The sequence below is a fragment of the Sparus aurata genome, chromosome 8 (genome assembly GCF_900880675.1).
Source record: "Sparus aurata chromosome 8, fSpaAur1.1, whole genome shotgun sequence".
Lineage (NCBI taxonomy): Eukaryota > Metazoa > Chordata > Actinopteri > Spariformes > Sparidae > Sparus > Sparus aurata.
In genome coordinates, this window is record NC_044194.1 from 30,464,967 (window position 1) to 30,487,987 (window position 23,021).

Consider the following 23,021-nt stretch of genomic DNA (forward strand, 5'->3'; position numbering starts at 1 on the left):
GTGAAACAACAGTCATAGAAGCTTTTGAAGTGTGGCACATTTCACTTCATCTTCCTGTGGCACTACTCTTATTCTCATTAAAAATTTAATTCAACAAAAGTCCCATGTGGTCCTCTCCGAAGGGTTCGGTACAGTTTCCGAGCAGCACCTGAAGGCAGCGGCAGCAGACAGCAGCCCTCCATCAGACCCCCCCCTCCCTCCCCTCGGCTCACCTTGCTCAGTGAGCGGCCCGGCCCACAGAGCACAGCGCGGTGACGTGCCCGCGAGGTGGTTCCGAGCTGAGCGGCGGCCCGCGTGGCTCTGTGTACGTATGTAGCGTGTCAGCGAGCGCGTGCATCAGTGTGAACCGCCGGTCCGAGCATGGAGGAGTTAGCCAGAGAGAGCATCAGCCTGCTGGCTTCAGCCTCAGCCAAGCCCCCGCTGGACGTGACCGCTGGGCCTCGGCTCGGATCACTGGGGGCCATTTTCATCATGCTCAAATCCGCCCTGGGCGCCGGCCTCCTCAACTTCCCCTGGGCCTTCGAGAGAGCCGGGGGCATCCGCAGCGCATTGACCGTGGAGCTGGTGGGCATTTCCTTTCTATCAACTCTATAGGAATGAGATTATGAGAAGATATTCCTTCACTCTGTATTGCTGGCTTCTGGCTGAGATCTCACCAGTTGATTGAGCTAAACCGTTTTAAAGGTTATTTATCAAAGATTGAAACTAACTTTTTACATAAGTGTCTGGAAGTTTGTTGTAGCGGTGCATCTTATCCACCGAGGGCTGAGGTCCACTGAGATCAATTAGGGAGATTGTGATCAGTTCCAGCTGACAGCAGAGGCCACGTTAGATCTGACCTCAGCACCTTTTAGACTCACTTTATCCTTATCGGTGTGGCTTTTCCTCTCTCGCTCGACATTCTTATCCAGTCTGTCTCTCACATCACTCCCCAATTGAAATCGTTTTAATGTATTGTTAATTAGCAATTCATCTGAAACCAGAATGTATTGTGCACAACCTTGTCCTCCAGCCGGGCATCGCTTTGACCCTTTCAACTGACTTGAATCTCTCTTATAGTCATGTGGAAGAAGTTCCCAGACTGAACACAAATCCCAGCATATTTCTTTTTTCCCTTGGCTTTGGCCCATGAGGTCGGTGGGAATTCCTCTGTGTAAACCTGCGCACTCTAAGTTTTGAGTGGAATGGAGAAAATCGATCACATTCCTCTTGTAGTTCTTTTTGTGTAAGTCTCCAGATGAAATCCCTGTCCAAATGTTGGAAAGAAAAATATGAATCATTCGTCTTTTTTCCACCTGGTGTCCCTGCCTGCCCCGCTCGTCCTTCTTTCTTAAATTTACTGGATAAGTCACCTGGCGGTTCTGAACAGAGAGGTTCCATTAATATTTCAGTTCCTGTCTGTTCTGTTAGAAAATAATTCAGTTCAGTGTTTGGGCATCTTTGCTGCTACTTCCTCATCATTTGTCTCCATGCACACCTTTTACAAAGTAACGCTTGAGTGTGTTTAAATCTAAACTGCCTGTGTCCTCCATGTTGGGTCAGTTTGGCTGTCACATACAGTGAGGCTTTCTCCCTTGTTGTTTTCACACTCCTATGATTTCATTTTTAAGTCCTCTAATTCCAAAGCTGCTCGTAAAATTAAACACGTGGATATAATCTTGAGTTTTTGTCAGTCAAAACTAGTAGGCATACTGAGCTTTGACACTTATGACCAATGACATATTTCATTTGATAGTTCATAATACTTTTTTTAAATTTAATAATGAATTCCATACTTATCGTTTTTTGACTCTAGGGGGTAGAAAAAAATGGCAAAACAAGCTGACAGATTCAGAGCCACTCACAAGGTTATCCAATTGTTTAATTGACTAATGTGTTGGCAAACATTTGCTGAATTCCACTATTCTTCAGCTACTCTACTGGTATGTTAATGAAAATGAAATGAAAACAAGTTAATTTTAAAACATAATGCTATAAATTGTCCAACTTTTAACATTTCTCAAACAAAATTTAAAATGGGTTTTGCCCTTTCCGCAATATTTCGACAATTATTTGAGCAGCCCTGTTGAAACTGAAGCTAACAACAATGACCTGACCACGAATGCTAGTGAGGTGTTCATGGTACCTACTAATGTTAGCAACAAACAGCACATAAACAGTAAGGAGATATGACTTTATGTCAGTCATGATTGTGATACTTAGTGAGACTAATATTTTCGGAGGTGGTACATTGTGAAAAAAGTTCATGTACAGTGGCCTTATTGCATGTAGCTACATTAGCATGCATTTATCATCTCGCCTCCAGCTCCCCCACAGGTATTAAGTCCAGTGATTAACTCAACTTTTATTTCAGTCTCCACATACTCCTGAAAAAATGTTAAATTGTTGACTAGCTAACTTGCTAAGTTGCTAACTTTGTCGACGTGCTTTTTAGTATTTACCTCGGGTTTATCAGAGCTTTTTGCTGGATATAAATGTCTTCAGGAAGTCAGATAAAAAAGGTAAAACTTCAACATGGAATCAATGCGCTGTGAAACCAAAGCAATTAGCTTACATAGGCTAAGAAGCTAAACACAGCTTCACAGGTGCATGTAGATGTACAGAAGCCACAACAACAACAACAGCTATGAAAACTGAAATATGAATACATTGCATCCCATGTTTCTATATACAGTGTCCCTGTAAGTCAACCCTTTCACACTGTAAACCCTTTTCATGGCAGACATTTTGGCTCGTCAAAGCAGGAACCACATAGGTGTGACCAATAATGTTAACAATGGCTCCAAACCATTAAGTATCCGGTTAAGTCACATCAGCGAGTGAGTGAGCATTAACGACACCAGAGCCCTGGAGCAAGCTGAACTAAATGGAATGAAGCCATCATTAATGTTGGAAATTACAGCTGTGCTTGTCTGGCTTTGACAAGTCAACATGTCTGCTGTGAAAAGGGTCTATAATGGATTGCTAATTGGCAGTATTATAGTCTTTTAAATTAAATCTAATACTACTGACATTGCGAGTTTTTGTCAGACAAAATAAGCAATTCTAGTTAAAGCATTGTGGTGCTACATAGATATCATAGCTGACAAAATAATCGCAATGTGATTCTGAGCACTAAATTTGATGCACCATGCACACATGGGCTTTGTGAACTTCACGATAAAAAAAATAAATAAATAAGAGCCTGATTAACTGATACTGAAAATACTAATCAATTAAATGAGAAAATGTGGTCCCAAGATGTCGGCTCTTTGACCCTCCAGTACACACAGACACACACCACTCTCTTCTGAAATTACTCCTCTCTTGGATCAAGTTGCGATGATTTGCGATGATGCCCTGCACTGCTCATTGTCGAGAGAAATTTACTTTATATTCATATATTTAATCAATATCGGCATTAAAGGTTGGCATCGCACCATATTCGCTGATACCAGTAAACATTCAGCGCGTTGTGCACTATTAAAGGGCTCTTAAGTGGTTTTTCTCCTATAATCTACAAAAACTTTTCCTGGATAGTGTAATTGGACTAAATGAGGTCAAAGACCTGAATTTTTTTTTTTTTTTTTTCTGTGCTTCCCAATTTGGCCCGGCCTCCCAATTACACGGCAATGATTCCAAATAGTTGACCGGACACTTGATGGTAGCTTTAGAGCTTAATTGGACCATGGACCTTTGTAATTTGTGTCTGAGCTTGCTCTTTTGACACTCCTGCAAAGTCACTCCTAGGTGTTTTCCCCACAGATCCCTTATAGACCTTATTAGCATAATTGCTGTCATTTGTATGTCCATGTTGTAATGACTAAGTCCAGACTTTGACCTAGCTGTTCAGCAGGGATCAATAATCCTGAAGGGTGCCTCTGCTCCCTGGTGTTTTATCCTCTCTGGTTAGGTTTTGTAACTGTTGTAGTTGTTTTTTGAGGTGACGCTTTATCTTTCACACCTCTGATAAGAGTTCAGTGAGTCATTGCGCCTTATCAGCATTTTATCCCGGAAGAAACCGACATTTATCCTGATCTGTAGCAGGGATGGAGGGGTAACCTCCTGAGGTATGAAGGTAATTACTTGGCATTGTGTAAAAGTTTAAAAGGTTTGACTGGAAAGTTTAGGGTGGTCACAAATGGCCATCTTCTCCCCTTCTGATGTAATGTTATGGCGGTTGTTGAAAATAAGAGCCAGCCCTTTTAGTTCATCTGTATTCTTTTCCAGTTTTCTATGCCTTGATACATAGATTTTGGTTACCATTATATCAAATGTTGTTCAAATTAGAGCTCAACCAATCTCATGGCTCCATCATTTGCCTTTCCTTTGTCCACTCAGGTGTCCCTTGTGTTCCTGGTCAGTGGACTGATTATCCTGGGCTACTCGTCGTCCATCAGTGGCCAGTGCACCTACCAGGCGGTGGTGAAGGAGGTGTGCGGGCCAGCCATCGGTCAGCTGTGTGAGATCTGCTTCGTCTTCAACCTCTTCATGATCTCTGTGGCCTTTCTGGTTATAATTGATGACCAGTTGGAGAAGTGTGAGTTTGACAGTCGGCCTTGTGCACAAATTGCACTGAGAACTGATTTGTACGTTTTTGGTAAAGTCCTTTTTAGCTTCATTGATATTCGTTTTTTGCTGAGAAAACTTTGAATTTAAATTTCAACAGACTATCTTTCTGAAATGACCCTGCATGGCAGCCTCTGCAATCAGTGTAAGAATGTGTGCGCGAATGGTTGATAATGTCTTGTGAAGCGCTTTAAGTTGTAAAGTGCTATAGAAATGCAAGTTCATTTACCTGTGATGGAATCCATCAACCAATTTGCCATGGATTTGTCATTTCTGTCTCCTACTTTTGTGCTATGCGTTTCCTTTCTCTTTTTCTGTTGCCTTCTTGTGTTCCTGTGCTCGTCCCTAGCCTGCTTTTCCATCCACACCTGCCGTGCATCAGCTTAGTTTGCCCTGCCCTTTTCCCGTTGTTCTTTCCCAGCCCATCACCTTCTTCCCTGCTCTTTTGTTCTTCACATCATTCTCCTCAGCTGTGCTTCTCCACCTCGCTTCACCTGCACCTCATTCCCTTATTGCTTTAGTTTATATATTAGTTCATTCTTTGTCGTGGTGCCTGTCGAGTTTGCAGCTGTTCTACCTGCCTGCCATTTCTTGCATTTAGTTTAGATGTCTTTTAGATGTCTCCAATAGCTCACTAGCCATTGCCTTGGCAGAGACTGACCTATGTGGTCTCCAGCCTTTTTATCCACACATTACTGTGATAATGACTCCAAAATTGTTTCCATTTCTTCCATGAGGAAACCCAGCTCTGACCACAGGGCTGATGGCAGTTCGCAGTGTTTGGAGTGTGAGGTTACAATCCAAGCCTACAAGCCGAAGCCCCAGGTTTCGAGCTACCAGCCCAGTTCTCAGCATATGGCATATGGTTCCTATGCCTCGTTTGATTAGTCTTAGGTTGGTGCGCCTGCAGCCTCCCTGTCCTGAATCCACCAAGCCACCAGCCTGCTAACCTCCTGCCCGTTCCATCTTTCATCTGAGTTATTTGATATTTAGTATCTGCGGATACCGAGTCCCGATCCGATACTTAGCCGTAACTAATATTTTCCTGGATAATATGGCTGCTATAAGAAAAAAAGTACCTGCATCCAAGCTCTTCCTTAATGGTTTAAAAAAAAAAAATTGAAACGTAAAAGTATGTACTTTCATATGGCTCTTTCTTATTCTGCATATGCTATTGCAACATTGGCCTGCCACCTTCCTTGCGTTAGCAGGTGAGTCTATGACGCTGTACTGTGACAGCAGACCCTCGTGTACAGCCAGCTGAAGTGTGTGTGTGTGAGACGCAGCCCACGCTTGATACCTTCATATCATCCAATGCTTTTTTCATATTCCTTACGTCTTTGCGTAGTATGACGTGGACGCGTTGCTTGTCTATTTCACACGCCTTCAGCATGTTTTACATGCTCTGCTGTATGAGACCCACGAAACTAGAGCGCATACCAGCACGTTGTAACTCAAAAGTGGAATCAATGTAATGTAGTACCGTGATGGTAGGGCATATCAGGGATTCAAAAACTCCAGGTGACGAAGAAAACCCTGATCCTTCTGGTTTTCTGTCAATGGCCTGGCAAACTCCCGCTTCTGATTCTGTCAGTGGCCAGGTCGACCCTTGCCTCTGGTTCTCTGTCGCAACCAAGTCGTCCCCTGATATTGTTCCTCGACGCTGCTCCATTTCCTAGGGTCTTTGTTGGCAGCCCTGCTCTAGTTGCCTGCCACTTCCACCACTGCCACTTCCCATCGTATTTTGGAATAATTTTCTGCAACTGATCTGCTTGCTTGCTATCTCTGGCATTTGGGTGGATCATCTTTGCTCCCAGCATGACACTTGTAGCAGTTTTTATGTGTGTGTGTGTGTGTGTGTGTGTGTGTGTATGTGTGTGTGTGTGCACAAGGTTAATGCCACAAATTCCAGCTCATGTCTTTGAGAAAAGTATGTGACCTCTTTCATTGGAACTTGACTCAGAATCTATAGTTTTGTTTTTTCTGTTTTTTGTTTTCTGTTTAATTTTTGTTAAGAACCAAGTCGACTCTTTTTCTCTGGTCGATAAGGATCATTTTATTCCACTTATGTCAGAGTGGATGAATCCTCTGACCTTGTTTGGCTTTTTCCTCCTCTCAGTTAAAGGTCAGATTTGTCTGGTTTGTTCCATTGAGTTTAACCTAATGGGTCAGACTGTGGTAAAACGGCCACAAATTTTCCACCTTTTTTTCTTTATCCCAATCCACGTCAGTTGCAGACTTATTTCTTGTCTCTTGGACGGATACAGTTTACATCCAAAATCTATTTTACTACAGCCTTTTCTATGCCTCCTACTGTTCAATTATACTCTGTGCTTGCATGTCATGTATGCGTATGTTTTTTCTTGTTTGCCTGTCAGTGTGCGGTTCCCTCTATGAGCTGGTAAGTGGTTTGCCCGAGTCAGAGATGCCGTACCACTTCTACACAGACCAGCGCTTCGCCCTTCTGCTGCTCTGCATCCTCCTCATTCTGCCGCTGTCCATCCCCAAAGAGATCAGCATTCAGAAATACATCAGGTCAGATGTCACATTTGGGAGTGCATGTATGCATAACCATTTGTTTGTCCACACACGGTTTAGAAGTACAGTATAGCAGTACAGAAGCAGTCGATGTTTCCCTGTATCAGTTTCAATGTATCAGTGTTTTATTCAATTCATTGTTTTACACATTCATTATGAGTCATTTGTTTGTTCAATCTGCATTTGGAAAAACTACATCATCAAGTCCGTATTACAATAAATTGTCAATTAAACCAGTGAGGTCCATCAAAGCCTGCACCTCAAATGGACACTGAAAGTCTGCAGAGAGTCGGGTTGAGGGGCCTTGTGGACTGGATTAAGTATTTTTTTGGACAGTGCTCTCGGACTCCTCGCAAGGGGCCCGAGTCTGCAAGAGCGTTGAAGTCTGGACATGCAGATGCAGCCGTAATTACCACAGTCTGATTCCTAATGATTTTGGTGACCACTTTGACTTTTATGTAGCTCCACCATCAGCTCAGATATGCCTCTAATCAGCTATTCAATACATAGCAAGGTAGCTCAGCAGGTAATGGTCAGATTTCCAGATCTATACTAAGCAACATAAATGTATATACTTGTATACATAGATATTCATACTCCCCTGAGGACAAACCCTTAAACCCCAAATAACTAACGATTATAGTTAGTATATTTTTCAGCCTTTATCGGCTTTTATTGATAGAACAGCTGAAGGTATGACAGGAAACAAGTTGAGAGAGAGAGGGGGAGTGACACACGGCAAAGGGCCCCAGGCCCGGACTGAAACCCGGGGCCGCCGCAGCGAGGACAAAGCCTCTGTACATGGGACTCCTGCTCTACCAACTGAGCTAAACGGCACCCCCAAAATAACTTTTAATTAGTGCCACCTCAGCCCACACCTGACCAAACTGTCTTGTCCTTTTTCCCCATCACTACTTACTGGCAGCATTGTAATATGTTAAAATAAAGGACTTGTTTTATGCTTTCTTTTTTTCAAGGGAAATGACCATAATACATTGAAACGAGTTCTCAGTGTGCTAAATCAGGACACCTTAACCCTCAGTGTGAATGCACAAAGTGGAGGGGTAGAGCTAACTTGTAGGGGCAAGGGGTGTATTTGGCCCAAATATCTTGCCATATGGTCAGTATGTTGTTTCTTCTCTTACTTCAGGGTGAAATGAGCATTGCAGCCTCTAAAAGCTTGTGTAGCACTTTGACCTTGACATCGTCAACAAGTATACAGTATGGTTTTAGATTCATCTCACCTCGTCTTAGTTTTAACACACATTCAGTTAATACTGCGGATGCTACTCCACTGTACACATGGTGCACAAAGTACAACACACCTTGTAGTCATGCACGTGTATATGGATAACCGACTGCTGTGGTCATTTTCCTGTAATGCGCTCATCCGTTGCACTTTGACTTAACTGTGTCAGCGTTTGTCTGACTTGTGTCTGAACCAGGCGTTTTGTCTCTGTCCTCTCAGTGTTCTAGGCACTCTGGCTGCGACCTACCTGACCATCGCCATCATCATCAAATACCACACCGCTCCAGTTCTGGTTCACATCGCCCCGCTCTACAGCAGTGGGTATGTGTGTGTGTTGGAGAGGACAAATTATGGGATTCAGGGCTCCAAACAATCCGTCTGCTCCACTGGTCATAATGGCTGGTGAACTCAAATTAGTGTTGAGAGTTGATGTGTCTAGGTGCAGACTAATGTGTTCCATCAGGAATGCTGTATTGTCCTCCTGTTGGCAGCATTTATTTTATGACATTTCTGGAACTGCACTTGTTTTTTGCAGAGACTATAATGAGGTTATTAGGATTATTTGTCTGTTACCTTCAGAACAAAGCTACAGCCAGAAGATGGTTAGCCAAGCATAAAGACTGGTATTAGGTGGACAAAGCTAGCCAAATCACAGCTACAATCTTTTACTCTTTGTTATGGTTCTCACCTCTTAATTGGTGAGCTTTAGACAAGCCGGTAGGGGGACTTTGTTGTCTTTGGACGGAGCCAAGCTAGCTGCTTCCCCCCGTTTCCAGTCTTTATGCAAAGCTAAGCTAACTGTGTGCTTGCTGTAGGTCCATATTATACAAACACATAAGAGTGACCTGGATCTTTTTATTTAATTCTTGGCCAAAAAGCAATTAACTTTAAATCCCACAATGTCAGACTATTCTTTTAGACAGAGTCTGGAGCTGACAATTCTATTACAAAATTAGTTTCTGTAATAAATGCTCGGCAGTCCATATTTACTCTTGTCTGCATGACTGCAGCAAAGTGTATAATTTGCCTTCAAGCCTCAGCAACTTTAGTGGAAATGAGGAAAGGAAAAACAGGAAATTATTATAACAAAATGCTAAATGGGATTTCTATGCATCTTTTTGAAAAGTAAAGTTCTGTCTTTGAAGCTTTCTTTCCTGTGTTATAAATGCACTTCATCACCAGAGCACGTGTGTGTTCTGGTGTTGCTTCCAGGAAATATGACTGTCACGAGTCTTATCCATAAATCTCCTTTCAATCCAGGCCACCAGGACAGACAAAGTAGATCAAACCACTGTGCTCGCTCCTCTCCTTGAACCTGTGTCACTGTTTAGACACTCTTTCTAGCTCATTGGCTTACCCCGGCTGCTCCTGTCAGCAGTGCGCCTGTGACTGACAGATGAACTCTACGGCGAAGTGTCTCTAAATGGCACGGCATTATGAATGGTGCCCTAATAATGGCTTGTGTCCTCTTCTTCTCGTGGCATTTGTGATCTTAAAAGAATGACTCTTGTGTCTCACCCCGTCTGTGTGCAGGATCAGCTCCTGGGCCTCCATGTTCAGCGTCATCCCGACCATCTGCTTTGGTTTCCAAGTGAGTGCAACCATTTGAAATGTGTTCATGTAGGACCCTTTGAGACTTTAACATGTGCTTGGAACATCACGATGTGGTAAGGCTGGAGGCCACTGAGTGTGCAGCCGCGTGTGGAAATTATGTATGCATGCTTCACAGCGGGGAAAACTGAAAAGACGTGCACGAGGCTACATTAAAATGTGATTACCTATCAAGTTACAGATTTTTCTCAACATAAGTATCAAGCCTTGCTGGTAGTTTGGGTTTACAGTATTTGTCAGGCTCCGCCTGGATGCTTATTCTTTCCAGATATCAGTAGTGGAGTCTATGGTAGCCAACTTGTGGGCAAAGGGATCATTTTAATTTCTTAGTTAAGGCCTGAGTATGCCAGAAAATAATTTGTTTGCACAAAGTACAATGACGACATCTGAACGCATCAGAACCCATCAACCAAGGTCTGATGACAGCGTAGCCTCTGGAGGCTGCAGGGCTGCGGCTGGGCTCATAGTTATCCAGGCCGAGGCTTCTTTTCTGTGCCCTGATCACGGTTTACATTCTGATGAGCAACTTGAGATGCGTGAATGCAGATGGAGACGACATTTTGGTTAATCTATATAAACAGATACATGCATTTGAATACAAATTATTTTTTTTTTAAAAAAGGAACTTGATAAAAAGCTAAATTGTCATCAGGGCTGATGGGCTCTGACATTGTATTTTGGCCAGTGTGTTCTGCATCTTCTGCTCTCTGCACTGACTTCTTACTAGAGATGTTCAGATGCCATTTTTCCTTCCCGTTACTAATTCCGAACTTGGGCTTTGGGTATCGACTGATACCGTGATATGATTACTATAATTGTTGGCTCGGGTAAATCCTTGCAGAGAATCATTTCATACAACATACTTTTATCATCTATTTTGAAAGTCAGTCAAGAACTAATAGAGAAAACTAGGATTAAACGGTTCCTTTAAAAACTGTTGATGGTGCAGCCTTTTTTAAATGTGTAACCAGTGTTTCCCCTATATACAAATGGCGGCAGCAGCCGCTGGAGACTAAAGTTAAATGTATTTCTTGCTACTGACTCTTCATATCCAGACCAATTCACACACACGAGTCAGCACAACGACATCAGGTAAATTAAAGTAAGCAATGCTGAACACTGAATTATTCCAGCAGAAGAATCAGAATCAGTATTCCTTTATTGTCCCACAAATGGGGAAATTTGTTTGCCACAGCAGCCAAAGGACAGTAGTAATTTGATTAACAATAACAGTAAAACATCAACAATATAGGTGGTGAGAAATCGAATAGACTCCTATATACATACCAACATAATACTGTACAAAATTAACGTTGTAATTATAAAGTGTGGCAGTGAATTGCTATTTACAAATAATAATAAATATGGGTATTTATAAAAATTGAACCAGATAGTGCAAACTAAATTGGAGAAATGAGTTGTGTATGCTACTGGGAGCAGTGCTGGTTGTACAGTCTGACAGCAGCAGGAAGGAAGGACCTGTGATACCTCTCCTTCACACACTTGGAGTGTATCAGTCGGTCACTAAAGGAGCTGCCCAGTACTGAGATGGTGACCTACAGGGGGTGGGACTTCTTCGCCAGCAGAGATGACAGCTTGTCCATCATCCTGCTTTCTCCCACCACATGCACTGGGTCAAGAGGGCATCCCAGGATGGAGATGGCCTTCTTGATAGGTTTATCAAGTCTCCTCCTGCCTGCTGCCGAGATGCTGCTGCTCCAGCAGACTACTCCATAGAAAATGACTGATGTCACCACAGAGTCATAGAAAGCTGTCAGGAGTGCCCCCTGCACCACAAAGGACCTGAGCTTCCTCATCAGACGGAATCTGCTGACCTTTCTTATATGATACCGCAGTGTGATCCATCCAGTCCAGTTTATTGTTCAGGTGAGCTCCCAGGTACTTGGAAGATGTCACCATCTCAATGTCCATTCCCTGGACGTGTGCAGGGTTGCCTTCAGATATCCACCACCAGCTCTTTGGTCTTCTAGGCATTGAGCTGAAGGTGGTTACGCTGGCACCAGTCCACAAAGTCCTTAATGAGCTCTCTGTAGGATCTGTCGTCCCCCTCCCTGATGAGGCCGACGACAGCAGTCGTCAGAGAACATTTGTGGATGGCTGTGTACCCCAGAAGTGCTGTGATCTGTCCAGGAGGAAGATGATGGCATCATCCACTCCAAAGCCAGGTTGATATGCAAACTGGAGTGGGTCCATACAAGGACCCACCAGAGGGTGGAGATGGACGAGGACCAGCCACTCCAGGGTCTTCATCAGGTATGAAGTCAGAGCAACTGGTCTGCAGCTGTTGGAAGTCTTTATGGTAAGGGATGTTCTGGAAGGGTGTATGAGTTACACCACTACATTTGGTGTCTCCTTCAAGTTGCTCTAGAGAAAATTTCATGTAATCTTCCCCTCCAAAGGAGATATTTGATTTTCACCTGCACAGGTTGATATTTTCCGATGAGTTTTTAAAGACTGGCTCCTCTCACCTCACCTCATAAGTACTAGAGTCACTGTGCTGCTAGCAGACACATAGAAACCTCCCCGACGGGGCACTTTGCAAACGTACAAAAAAAAAGAACACACCGCTGCTACAACTTAATCCTAGGTGGAACACTAAAAACACAATATACATTCACACTGACACAGTGACCCAAGTTTTTTTGGTGGATTTGACTGATGGATTGTCTGTTTCAAAAACAGTAGGACACACTCGTAAACTTGAACAATATAACAGGTCAAAGATGAGCAAAACTTTGACACTCACAGAGAACAGGTCTCTTTACTTATTGGGGGCATAAATAAGACGACCGGTTCAATGTGTTTGTTTTTGATTCTAAACGTTGCAAAAATTGTCAGATGCAGATCCCCAGTTCTGATGCCTGAGAAGTTCAGGTCGAGGGTTTTTCAGACATTGTTAGACCATCCAACAAGCACTGCTGCTGGAGCAGACAGGCCACTTTACTTACTGTATGTACCACGTGGAAGATGACATGTCACTTAGCAAATGCTGATAATTTGATTATGTTTAGTTGGTAAAGAACTTTCCACTTTTCATTCATTTATCTTAACCTCATTAATTAAGTTGCTGGTTCGCACATGACAGGAGCCCATGTGGTGACAGTAGCCCATGTGATGACAGGAGCCCATGTGATGACAGGAGCCCATGTGATGACAGGAGCCCATGGCTGAAAATATAAGTGGTGAAGTGAGCTGCTGGCATATAGATTGTGTTACCTTTTGAACAGAAGCAGGCTAGCCACTTCCTCCCATTTCCAATGTTCATGCAGGGTTCTCCCCAGAAATTTTTAGTGTTGCAGCGCACCGTCTGTCCGGGGGGGGGGGGGCGAACGCTCGTCAACGTCAGTCCCGGGGGAGGGAGGGGAGGGAGACACGGACGGACGGACAGACAGACAGTCATCTACTCCGTCAGCCGGGGGATGGACGGACGCTCATCGCCGTCAGCCGGGAGCTCCTAGCCGTCAACCGGGGGACGGACGGACGCACGCACGCTCGTCACAGTCACGCGCGGAGTATAGCGGCGCTGACCTAGTGGTATAGCGGCGCTGACCTAGTGGTATAGCGGCGCAGCGCCGCTGTTCCACTGTCTGGGGAGAACCCTGCTTCATGTGAAGCTAAGCTAATTACCTATTGGCTGTAACTTCATAGTATGTATTGTCTCATCTCACTTCATGAGATGTGCATATGTCAGTCTGTTATGATAAACTTGGGACTTGCAGTAACCTTCAGCCATTGGCTGTGCTCAAAAGGGTCAGTGTGGCATGCTCAAATACACACAGCAGGGCGGGACTGGGAAACTCAACAATGGCGAAGGAATGAGCTAAAGAAATGTATCCATGTCTATACTTTATTCCAACCTGACTGTAAACCGTTTCCACTGGAGCTGCTTTCTACGGAAGAAATTTCCCAAATGACATCAAATAGAAGCACTGCTGTGGAAAGTTGTGAGCACCACAGGCACAAGTATGTTCACTTACTCTGAAACATTTCTAAGCTTGACATATAAAACTAGACTAATCTGCATAGTGAGACTATGCAAATGTCAGAGGCAAATGAAAAAAACAGTTATTGGAATTTTGCTTCGGCGTATTTATATATTCAAAACAGTGGCAGACGTTGAAGTGATGCAGGGTTTGTTTTTTCGGTAATTTCCAGGATCTAGACTTTCTCAGGAGAGTGTTTCAGTGCAGTGTAAAGGTCAGCAGGCTGGTGCAGCCCGGAGCCGCTGTGCTCCGCAGGAACTCTGCAGAGTGAGCTTTTCATATTTAATAGCAGGGGTAGGGTACGGGAAAAAGATCATTCTGTCAGTCTAAAGCAGAACAGACTGATGTGTAACTTCCCAAGTTGCCAAGGTAACCCCTGAGGGATGCTGGCGGGATCTAATAAAAGGAGGGGAAAGTGAGAGAGGACTGATGCATGTCCTCTCACACAAACACACCGAGGGACACACTCCCTCAGGGTGAGTGATTGCACTGTGAAGGGCTGAAAAGGAAGCTGATGAGATCCGGAGAGGAGGAGGAGGAGGAGGAGGAGGAGGAGGAGGCAGGAACAGGGGTGCTAGATTTTATAACCAGGCGATGGCAGCTGGGATCAAGTGGGGACAAGAGTCTGTATCCTGACCTCTGTGATGGTTTAGCTCGACCCATTGTGCCGGTCGCAGCCCGAAGCCTTCATTTAATTCCCCATCTCCTCTCAGTACATCACACGCGGCACAGAGATCAGAGATAATAAGACCTTTGGATCCTCACCCTCCTCTGTGAGCTCCAAACTGATGAGAAAAATCCAAGGTTGGCGGCTAGAGAGGCAATCTGTCCGCCCAACACCTGTCCCTGCTCATCTGTCAGATCTGTGTTTTATCTCCTCGCCTTCACCGAAGAAGTCTTTATTCTCTGCATTGAGCGCACACTTTTGGGTGTTTTAGTTTTCTCTTTTGTCTTTGTGTTTTGTTTGTTCCAGTGCCACGAGGCGTCCATCGCCATCTACAGCAGCATGGAGAACCAGCGGCTCTCCCACTGGGTCTTCATCTCATTGGTCTCAATGATCATCTGTCTCGTCATCTACACGCTTACAGGTTCTTCTTCTTTCTTACAATACACCTACTGTCTCTCCATACATCTCCAGTGCAAGTATGAGCAGCAGAGGAAACATCAGGGGGAATACAAATTGTTTTCTTTTTAACTGGTTTTGACCCAGAGAAGTCTCTTCCAGAGGTATGATCCGGCTTCTTTTCCCTTTACTGCTATGTGCAGTGAGATGAAGTGAGCAGCATATTTTGGAGGTCACAGGCAGTTTCGTTAGATTCTCTAGTGTGTCTGGTCCACTGCTTCAGTCCAAACTGAAAAATCTCAGCATCTATGTGTAGGTCTGCTTCTATATATATATGCAGGGACATTTTTTGGTAGATATTCAAGGTCTCTCCAGACACTGAATCATAATTACTTTGCTGCTGATCCCCTGACATTTCCTCCAGCGCCACCTGGAGGCTGACATTTTGGTTGGTTGAAATGTCACCTATAGAATGAGTTCTCATAAAATCTGGACATTCAGGTCCCCCTCAGGATGAAGTATAATAACTTTTGTGATCCATCAACTTTTCATCCAGTTCCCATCTTTGGATTTAAAACTTTGTTGTATCAAGTTTCCTCATTGTAATCTATCATTCCTTTTATTATATTTTTTGGAAGTCTGTGATTAAAATATCTAAAGAAGGATGTCCAGTCAACAAAAATTCACCTAATTTACATTATGATGTTAAGATTCATCCATTGGTATTCTCTCGAATATCAGCTCATGCCAAACTGCAGTTGTAGGTGGTATATTATTGATATATGTGAGCATTTTTCCAGGCAATGCATTTAAGGATATAAAATGGCCTTCTTTGATGAAAGAGTTTTTAATTGAATGACTGGGCAAACCAAGAAGCAACATGAATATTTGCTTTGTCATTGTTGGCATGCTCATGTTTGCATTAAGCTCAAATGAAAGCTGAGCCAAATGTTCTGGTCTTCCGGTCTGAGGTCAGATTTTCCTAGTTGAAATTTCCAACTTCCGACCTTCATCTTCCCGAACCAAAATCTTTGGCAAGTCTACACAGAACTGAACTATCAGCAGTGCATCCTCCTTACATGTATTACCGAAATAGACGAGGGAAAACAACACATCAGGTAACACACCACTAGGACGTTACACATTTATTTTAAGCCACTGTACTGCTCGGAACCGTGTCTTAATATTCCATTCACTCGCCTAATACAAATACTTTCATCTACAAATACATCCTGCCCCCTCCCTGTAGACCATGGTCACACAGCAGCCATTTTTCTCTGACATCAAGCTCAGGGGGGTGAAGCTCAAATGTCAAGCTGGCTGCCAGTCCTATAAACATGGAGATTCTGACAGAAGATGGTTTGACATTTTTGAAGTTGTGATTCCTCTTGAATGCAGCATAAGCAGCCACACACAACTGCTAGCATGGCTGTAGGTTCTCTTTAACATGTGTCCACAATCCATACTCAGAAAGTAAACTAAATAATAAACTGTATAATGGAGGTAGACCCATTATTGGTCTGGCTGATTATTGGGGCCATTATTCAACATTGATCAGTATCAATGAGTTGTGTGTCTGATTGATGATTTCAAATAATAGTGGTCACCAGTCTGCGGTTTCAGTGTCCACAACACTATCTGATGTCACAAGTAATAGTCGATCAGCTCTGAATAATCAGATTTTGTGAGGTAACTAGTAGCTAAAGTTATTCAGTAAGAGGAGTGGAGTGAAAGTGTTAAGTAGCAGAAAATGAAAATACTGAAGCAAAGTACAGTACTCGAGTAAATTGTTTGTCTCAGCTTTGAGACTAAGATTTTTTTTTATAGTTCCAATTATGAATGATCCGTCTTCCTGATTATTAATTGGTATCGGTGTTGAAATAACCATATCAGTTCACTAACACCGTATACAATTGACACGGAGGTGGGATGAAACGTTACTCTTTTGATAGCCTTCATCGAGAAATGTTCTACAGGACACAGTATTGAAAGGGTTTCTGATTAAAAAAATATATATATATTTGAGTATCTGGTTGGATCAGAAACTTGCATTTAAATTTCATATTAACACACTTGTCAGCAAGCTAAGACAAACAATTGGTTATTTATACAGAAGCGGAACCACTTGTTCTGCATGACATGGATCATTGAAGTTGTCTTTATCTGTCCTGGATTATGGTGATGTTCTCTGTTATCTCTTTTTCCACTAAACTCAGTTTATCGCTCCGCCCTCAGATTCATTACTGGTGACTGGGGGTTAAATAAAGGTTGAATGAAAATGAATGAACGAAGTTTACCCAAAAACAGAAAGTCATTATCTAATCACCCCCATGCCATACATTTCTGGAGCTTCACAGGAAAAACGAGGTTGCAGCGTTTCTCCTGAATAACTGAAGTAGATGGGGACTTGTTTTAAAATGTAAAGAAAACTGCAAAAGTCATAAAATGGCTCTATGCAGCTAATCCAAGTGTCATGAAGCTCTGACACCACAAATTGATTTGAAGACATATTTTTTTTTTTTTTTACACCTTTATTAAGGACACCAGCCTTTCCATCTGCACAGGGGTGAGTCGATCATGACTGAATACTTCATTAAGGATTACTACGCACGTCACATCTATAAATCATGTTCTTTGAATAAAAATGTTTTAAGATGCTCCACTATACAAAATCCATTTAGCTTAGTCATTTGGCTTAGTTATGTACCCAACAAATAAACAGTTACATGTATGTTGTCATACATGTATCAGTCATGTTTAAACAGGTAGGTTGCTCCAACTTATCATGCCACTGTGAACGTGCCGAGTCATCACACTTGGCCGTGGTTTGTGAGCGGAAATGTCAGTTGTCCCATTTGGCATCACACACTGTATTTGTTACGGATGGATTAAGGAAATATCAGCCTCCTTCCTCTGTTGCAGGGGTTTATGGGTACCTGACATTTGGAAAGGATGTGAAGGCAGACATTCTGATGTCGTACACCGGCGATGACATTCTGATGCTCATCGCCCGGCTGCTGTTTGGAATCTCCATCATCACCATCTATCCCATCATCCTGCTGCTGGGCAGGTCAGGGACACTTCAGCTGAATCTCCATCTGTGTCACTATTTCACTTTATCTCAACATTTTAAATGACTGTGAATGATTTAAAGTTCAAGTTTCTTACATATCAAGTTGTATTTACATTAAATTTGGCCTGATGTGGACACAAGACTGTTTTGATAATATCAAGTGAGAGCAAATGACCTCAGACCTCCTCACATTCTCTACCTTAGTCACAATTTTGACTTTACAAAGGACAATTTTATGGGGGGCAGCTTAAAGAGGTTTTGTAGACACACTAACGGATCAAAATCGCACCCATTCCTCTCATCAGATCAGTGATCCAGGACCCCCTCTTGAGCTGGTGGCGAAGGCGTGACAGCATTGCGACGGTGGCGTTTGAAAGCCGCAGCCGCTATGTGCTGACGGTCCTGTGGATAATGGCGACACTGCTCATAGCCATGTTTGTACCTGACATCAGCAAGGTCATCAGTGTCATCGGAGGGATCAGCGCCTTCTTCATCTTTATCTTTCCAGGTAACTCTGGTTTATACACTCATATTCTCTGCTATCCCCTTGTGTTGCAACTCTTAAACGCTGTGATGTGTTTGAACAGGACTCTGTCTGATGTTTGCCATGCAGTCTGAGCCCGTGTCCTTGAAGACCAGGTGAGACAGAACTTCATTTAAATGTTAATTTATTGTAAATATACGTCTGGCTGAGGGCTCAAAATAATACTTGCACACAAAGGCGGAATTAAGTAATAAGTCGAACTGTTGAGTGGGTGTTTGTTCCATTGTGACATCACCTATTGTCAGAATGCGGCTCAAAGTTAGCGGTACCAGCCAACCTGGCCAATCAAACATAGGCAAAGAAGAGTGTGGCTGGACCTGAGACGGCCAAATCACTCACTCGGCGTTAATTGTTTGAGTGTGATTGCTGGATCATTTGTGTCAATTTGAGTTTTACTGCAGGTTTATTCGCCCCGAACCGCCAGAATACCTTACTATTAGGGATCGACCGATATGGATTTTTTAGGGCCGATGGCGATACCGATTTTTTTTTTTCATCAGCCTTAGCCGATGACCGATACGGACTGCTGATTTTCTTGAGCCGATATTTGGAGCCGATACTACTTTTGCTCATTCAGTTTACATCATAAAAATTACACATTGATGATAAAAAATGTTACGAGTCTCAATTTAAAAAAAGGAACATTTATTGAAATTAAAAAAGGTGAGGTAGAACAAGAACAAGTAACAATATTTAACAAATATTAAAAACAGGTGAGGTAGAACAGTGCTCTGAAATGCTGCCACACTGGATTGGTTTTCTGCTCTGCCATTTCTTGCAGCGTCTCCAGCAACACGGAGCTGCCTTTAGACGCCTGTCTGTAAATAATGCCGGATCGGCGACGCAGCAGCCCGCATCGGCCGATGCCGATACACGAAAAAAATGCAAAAATCGGCCAATAACATCAGCCGACCGATGTATCGGTCTATCGCTACTTACTATGCATTAATCCTTAGAATACAAGAAACCACAGGCATCGATTGTGTGTGCATTTGTGTACATTGGAATGTTGGCTTCCAAAGACCTGTTGTCCTCGAGTGCTTTTTTGTTTGTCCCCATCTCCTCTTTGTACATTGATAAAGTGATGTAGATGTCCCGTCAATGCAGCGGCCTCATAAGAGCCAATTACAGTACATAACTGTGGATTTCAGCAACTCTATGACTTACAGCAAGACAGGTTGAGATGGGTGTGTGAAGATAAATCCACCTGTTAATCCTAAAAGTTTAAAAACTCAGTGCTCTTCTCAACTCCCACTGTTTGTTCCTCCAGAAGCTCTGGGCTCTGCTGATGAATGTCTCCTCCAGAGCACAGCAACTTCTAAATGGTTTCTTGGTCCTAAATTCTCAGAAAAGTGTTTTTTTTCCCTGGTAATGGTGGGTCTGAGAATGAAGTCTTCCTGTAAATTGGCCTCTGTTGGTCCATCCAGATGCTTTGCCTAACATGCATAACAAACATATGACAGAAGTCTTACACGCACATGATTGTGGGCTGTGTCTGCACATGTCTTACTGTTTTAAAATGAGTCACAGCTGAAAGTTTCTACACCATAGATCAAATGCATTGGATTGGAAGATTAAATTGTAATGTGCAGATCACTGATGTTTTGTCACATTTATTCTTTGCTTGAGGACTTAAGTGCTCCACAGTTAATGGGCTCCCTGTAGTGCACCCTTCAGGGCAGATTGGCATGGAATTTACTGAGCACATTTATGCTCCCACTGAGATGAACCCTTTTTGATTTGACCTCATGACTTTCCCTCCAGTGCTTCTCTCTCTACTGTAATTATAAGTTCTCCTCCACTGCTGCTGCAGTTTCTACAAACTACATCATCAGTAAATCATCAGTATGTTGCGTTATGTCACATACAGTTTAGGTCAATTACGGACTCGAGTGTCAAAGGGTTGTCCGTCTTCATATAATACCTCTGTGATTGACTGGTGATCAGGGTGAACTCCGCCTCTTGCCCAAGGTCAGCTCTGATTGGTTCCAGCCCCTTGCCACCCACCGAAGGACCAGCAGGTCTAGCTGTTGGATGGATGCATGCTTGTTTTTTGCTCTTGTGTTTATTAGGAATGTTATCAACAAAGCACATTTAGACCCATCTTCTTAGGCTTGTCATTTCAGCACAAATATAATTATTTTTTTGTAAAGAAAAAATGCTGAAAGGATGAATCATTATTGCTCTGTTAAAGGTCCAATATCCTTCTCCTTTTGTGTATTCATACTTTGGACTTCTTTCAGTTTATTGAAGTTTCCTCTGCTCATCCAAAAGGCTTCTTCCTGGAAGAGAGATGAAACGTCTACTGAGAATCTTCACCAGCATTCATACTTACATTACAGGAGTCCTGACTGCTCTTTTAAAGAGACAGTTTCTGAATACCGGCTGTGCGCAGTCTTTGGTGGATTGAACAATTTTCATTTTCATATTTATGCATCACCTAGACCTCCTTTATAACCAAGATGGATTGATGAGTGTGACCTTTAAGGGCCAGTAAGAGATGTGTGCAGAAAGAGATGATGTAGAGTTTCAACTCTCAAGCTCTTATTTTATTCTTTCAGTAATCAATCACAACATTTTTGCGTGTGAAGGACTGACTATGAATGGGAAATTGAATGATTAGAGAATTATTTTATTTGCCAAAATGTCCCCCATTGCTTAAAACTATGGCTGGGAGATATGGACTTAAAAATGTTTTGCACAACTTATAAGCTACATTGTGATATGCACTTCATAAATGTTAGGACTGGGCAACAAAATCCATGGGAAGTACTTTCACAAAATATTTAAGGTGCACCATGTTAATCAGAAGACAAAGATCTTCTTTTACTTTTTCTGCCTAAACAAACTAAATTAACAAACCATTGTATTTCATGCTGTTTTACTTTATTTATATGTGGCGGACCCTGCCACCTTTCTAGCTTCAGTGTTCTGGGGACCTTATTTTCCCCTGAGAACAGATTGTTTATTCACTTATTAAAAAAAAAAAAAGTTGAGTTTTGTATCATCCTTTAACCTTAACCGTTAAAACGGACCCAAACATCTAACAATACTTGCACCCTGTCCTCTCCAGAGTGATCCTCACAGTTTGGGGAGCGGTCACCCTGCTTTGCGGAGCTTTCATCTTTGGCCAGAGCACCACCGTCGCCGTCATGCAGGTCCTCGGAAAGATCTGACCATTGCTCCACTCTCACTGACTATATCTCAACCTGTACTTGTACCTGTTTGTAGGACAGGGCACTGTAAACTGATGGTGGGCATGGTGTTATAAACATGTTTGTCAGTTTATTTCCTCAGTCCTGTTCTTGAACACTATTTCACAGAATATTCATTGTCAGCAGTGTAACTCAACAACCAACTGTACTCATTTGAACAACCTGCATATGAGATTATTTGACAGAAGGCCGGCTTGGGAACATTTACAGGACCTGTTGGTATCTACTGTAGAGCCATATCAGCCTGAGTAGACAGAGGTTGCTGGTTGGAGCCTCAAGGGATGGGGACAGATTTCTGTACATGTGTGTGTATATATATGTGTGTGTGTGTGTGTGTGTGTGTGCGTGTGCGTGCATCGTATGTGATAAGTGTGTAATGATGTGTAAAGTAGTCATGCTACTGAGTTAATGAAAAGATAACGGAATTAAATAATTTTATATGAAACCTTCTGTTGAGTGTGTGGCTGTTTTTCATGGAAGTGCAAAATAAAACTCCAGATGAGTTGACTTGTTTGTACGACATAGCCACCAGTACGGCTAAATGATGCCCTCCAACTCTTGCATGTACATAAAGTTGAGGGATTCAGGAGATAGCTTTTTGAAAAAGAGTAGTCAAAATCAGAAGTTGAGATATTCCAACTTTTAGTCCGTAGTGAATAGTGGCTCCCACACCCATACAACACCTACACAGTGCATACTGCATACTAATAACCATGATGTGAGGGCTTAGTTTTTTCTGTTTATTAACTTTCAGTACAGATTGCAGCTGCACACTTGTATGCAGTATAATGCAATTGGGTTATTATGCCCTGATCTCTGGTCCTCTTGTTCATACATCTAATGCAGTGTGTAATGCAGAATTTAAAGTAAAGAGACAAAGAATGTGTTTGGAACACGGCCAGCTGTCTGCTCTCTCTGCAGCTCAGTCGATGTGACGTATCCTCAGCTGTGCAGAGAGTTGTGGGGCAGAAGAGCCAAAAAAATCATGCTGGCTTGCATACTGCAGATGCAACCAGGTGCAGTAGGACATGCTGGTATTTTTGCATACAACATTTGATTCACTATACTATACAGTATTTGGACGTACTAAATATTTTTTTGACGTAATAAATGGTACACTTGTACTTAAACAATGTGCATACTCAGTTATTTCATACTAACCGGAAATGATTTGTG

General features: G+C 42.7%; 1 protein-coding gene across 1 annotated transcript; it reads left to right on the forward strand.

Moving 5' to 3' along the window:
* Nucleotides 1-224: 224 nt before the first annotated feature.
* slc38a8a (solute carrier family 38 member 8a) lies at nucleotides 225-21,918 on the forward strand. The gene is made up of 10 exons (XM_030424939.1): nucleotides 225-564; nucleotides 4,321-4,519; nucleotides 6,927-7,083; nucleotides 8,555-8,656; nucleotides 9,869-9,926; nucleotides 14,924-15,038; nucleotides 17,936-18,083; nucleotides 18,392-18,594; nucleotides 18,674-18,725; nucleotides 21,704-21,918. The coding sequence occupies exons 1-10, from the start codon at nucleotides 361-363 to the stop codon at nucleotides 21,804-21,806; spliced, it is 1,341 nt and encodes a 446-aa protein (XP_030280799.1). The 5' UTR covers nucleotides 225-360; the 3' UTR covers nucleotides 21,807-21,918.
* The last annotated feature ends 1,103 nt before the right edge of the window (nucleotides 21,919-23,021 follow it).